This window comes from Salmo salar, chromosome ssa17 (assembly GCF_905237065.1).
Source record: "Salmo salar chromosome ssa17, Ssal_v3.1, whole genome shotgun sequence".
Classification (NCBI taxonomy): Eukaryota; Metazoa; Chordata; class Actinopteri; order Salmoniformes; family Salmonidae; genus Salmo; species Salmo salar.
This window is the reverse complement of record NC_059458.1, coordinates 8,973,132-8,976,251: the sequence shown is the minus strand read 5'-3', so window position 1 is coordinate 8,976,251 and position 3,120 is coordinate 8,973,132. Positions and strand designations below refer to the sequence as shown.

Genomic DNA, 3,120 nt, shown 5'->3' with positions numbered 1-3,120 from the left:
TTTGCCAGCCATGGTCCACAGCAGAAAGCAGAAGAGCCTGTGACCACAGACTCAAGGATACCCACCCAAGACCTATTCAGACCGCTATGCCATTTGAACAAAGGATACCTGTTCAAATCCCTGTGCAAACTGAGCACGGGAGACCTGCACCATCTCCTGTACAGTTTGAACATAGAAACCCTGTTTAGTAACCAACCCAGGTGCCTGTAAAATATGAACCTCAACAGTCTGCCAGAAAGCAACAGGCGTTTCAACCAGGGAAACCGCCTGTGCGTGGCCGAGTCCTGAACCATATGGTGAAGGAGGAAGCAAAAGAGCCGGTGAAGTTTGAGCTGAAGAATCCAGTGTCTGCCACCAGTGGAGCGGTCCAGTGCAGGGAGGATGTGGTTTGGGTGAAGGTCAAGCAGGATTTCCTTGGGAAAGGCCCTCCCATTGTAAGAACAAATGAGGTTGGAGTTGAATGCCATTATCAAAGCTAAGGACTTTTATTTCATTCTCACTTTTCAAATGTTTTCCGTGTCATGCTCCAATGAACACAACCCTGGCTCTGGCTGTAAAACGTTTGTATCCATCAGGAAGCACAATGTGACCAGTAATGCTCTGAAGCCTACCTGGGTTCCCTTTGCCTCCACCAAGGTCGCAGAGCAGCAGCTGGTCTTTTCTCTCATGCTCATGACGTGGGGGTATAGAACATAGGGTTTAAAGGTGCAATCTGTAACTTTCATCACTCCAGTAGAAACTTGAGATACTGTGAACACATTTGGCCAAGAAGCAAAGCAAATTCTTAATCGCCAAGGCCCACCCTCAAACTTTGAAAACAAGTGCAGGGGCCGCATATTTGAAATAAAGGTGAGTCTACACCTTTAAAGGTGACCTCTGCCATTTTTGGTGATAGAGTACCACCGTATCAGTCATAATACCCATAACCTAGCGGTCAAACAGGCTTACTCTGCCATGATGTTTTGATAACCATGTAAATCTCTCTAGGACAGTCACTTTTATTAATGTATTCTCCTGTATTTACCCCCCCCCCCCCATTAAATGCTAATGTGGCTGTCATAAAGCACTACAAATGCCATGATGATCTGGACGAGACGGCCGAATCAAGGCAAAGGTAGGAATCTCTGGATTAACTATCTAATGTTAGCTAAATGAGGTAATGAATAAATTGGGAAAGTGTCTTTAAATTGACAATTCTCTGTACTGTTTTGTGCAAGTTTGAAATTCACACAATACCTGCTAGCAAAGGTGTCAGCTAGAGATGACATACAGGACCTTGCAAGGATTTGTAGTCTTGCATGATGTCTGCATTGATGCTAATTAGCATTTTAGAATCTGAAAGTAAAGAGAGCAGGATATATTGATAAAAGTAACCTTAGCCATGCAAATCTCTCTTGGACATCAAAACATCACACAACCCTTGTTTTAAGAGTTTCTAAAAATCTCCTATGGGAAAAATGAATGGTGGAAAAACAACTGGAACCATTTCCCTGTTTGACCACTAGGTTTTATGGGTATTATGACACCTCCACTGTAGGGCTCTATTGCTGCTTTAGCTTTTCTTCTCTTTCAGATGACTGGCAATTTGAGAGGCCCTCCAGTATCTACTTTCTGGGGCATGTCATGAGCATTGAAGCCTCCATTATCCAAGCCCACCACACAACTCTCCATGTCTACGTGGACAGCTGTGTGGCTACGCTGGCCCCTGAAATGGCCTCTAAACCTAGATATTCCTTCATTGAGAACCATGGGTGCGTGAGCGGTGCGTGTGCGTTCCTCTTCCAGCTTACTATACTTCTGTATATTGAGAATGTAAATTAAACTTTGTTTTATTTCATCCCATTAGATGTCTGACTGATGCTAGACAGACAGGCTCAAAGTCCCACTTCCTGCAGCAAATCCAGGATGACAAACTCCAGTTTCAGCTTGAGGCCTTCAGGTTCCACCAAGATGAGAGGAGCTCTGTGAGTAACGATACATTCACCTGAAGGCCATTTTATTTGTAGTCTTTATGTACTGTACTCCCCTGTCATGTTCATTAGGCACTAAATGGAAGAAAACAAACAGGGAATACCTGGACTTTTCCAATAAGAAACACTGACTTTGATTTTATGTTGTTTACTCTAATGAACACAACACCGTACAAGTAATATCTCTCCTACCTTCCTATAGATGTACATCACATGTCATCTGAGAGCAAGGTCGGCCTCTGCTTCCATTGACTCAGAACACGAGGCTTGCTCGTTTACTACAGAGGCAAACCGGTTTGTCTATGGGGATTGAGTTTATACTGCACAAAACTATAATTCTGCAAACATGGATGTTTCTTTATTGGATTTGTATAGAGCTAGGACCCAAAGCTGTACACGGTTTTAATTTGTTTGCATTTTCTGAACTGGGGTCCTGTTTTCCACTAACTGAAGCGTTGAGAAACTGCTAAAACCCATGCTATAAGCAAGAGCTTGTAGGTAAACATTTGGACAGAAATGTTGTATTACTCTGTTTATGATAACGTTGTATTGTATTCTGAGTGAAATAATTGAACTTCCTTCCTCAGGCGTGTCTCTCATGGGGATACTGCTGGCTGCTGTGGGAGTGGTCCCACTCACTGCACTGGCGATATTGCTGTATTTGAGGCTACGCAAACTCCACAGGCAGCAACCATGTAGATGACAATAAACCTGTTCTGAACTGACTCCAGTTCTCAGCAGTCTTATTTACATCTTTGGAATAGGGTAGGTTCCAGATCGAGGCAAATGATCAGATCCCATGTAGTCCATTATTATGACGCAGCAAGATGTGCAGCCCGACCGCTAGGAAGATGACCTGGAATACCAATTTATCTGGTTAATTAATGTAATTGAGGCTGTGGTGTCCGCTCGGTTTCTCATTAATAGGCAAGATTTTAAAACAATAATCAGCATATACTGCAGTCCTCTGTGACTGCAGCTAAATCAACGAGCCAGTGAGCAGTAACAGCTCCTTGGTAACACGTTCAACCATTTCAAAAAAATCTATTCACTTAAAATGCAATCAGGGTTGGGGAGCAACTGATTACATGTAACTACATTACCAGCTAAAATATTGCAATTAGATCATTTTGAAAACTAGATTACTTAA

At 42.9% G+C, this 3,120-nt stretch overlaps 1 protein-coding gene across 1 annotated transcript; it reads left to right on the top strand.

Annotated features, from left to right (window-relative positions):
• The first annotated feature begins 293 nt into the window (after positions 1 to 293).
• On the top strand, positions 294 to 2,283 carry LOC106575143 (zona pellucida sperm-binding protein 3-like). Its single transcript, XM_014151375.2, has 5 exons — positions 294 to 469; positions 570 to 677; positions 1,557 to 1,751; positions 1,847 to 1,964; positions 2,173 to 2,283. Exons 1-5 carry the CDS (start codon positions 294 to 296, stop codon positions 2,281 to 2,283), a joined length of 708 nt encoding a protein of 235 aa, XP_014006850.2.
• Positions 2,284 to 3,120: the final 837 nt, after the last annotated feature.

Excerpts from the sequence above, each read along its gene's own strand:
- LOC106575143 (XM_014151375.2), top strand. The coding sequence starts at position 294 with ATGGTGAAGGAGGAAGCAAAAGAGCCGGTGAAGTTTGAGCTGAAGAAT. Across the intron at positions 678-1,556 it reads TTTTCTCTCATGCTCATGAC|CTTTTCTTCTCTTTCAGATG; the intron begins GTGGGGGTATAG and ends TTGCTGCTTTAG. Across the intron at positions 1,752-1,846 it reads TCCTTCATTGAGAACCATGG|ATGTCTGACTGATGCTAGAC; the intron begins GTGCGTGAGCGG and ends TCATCCCATTAG.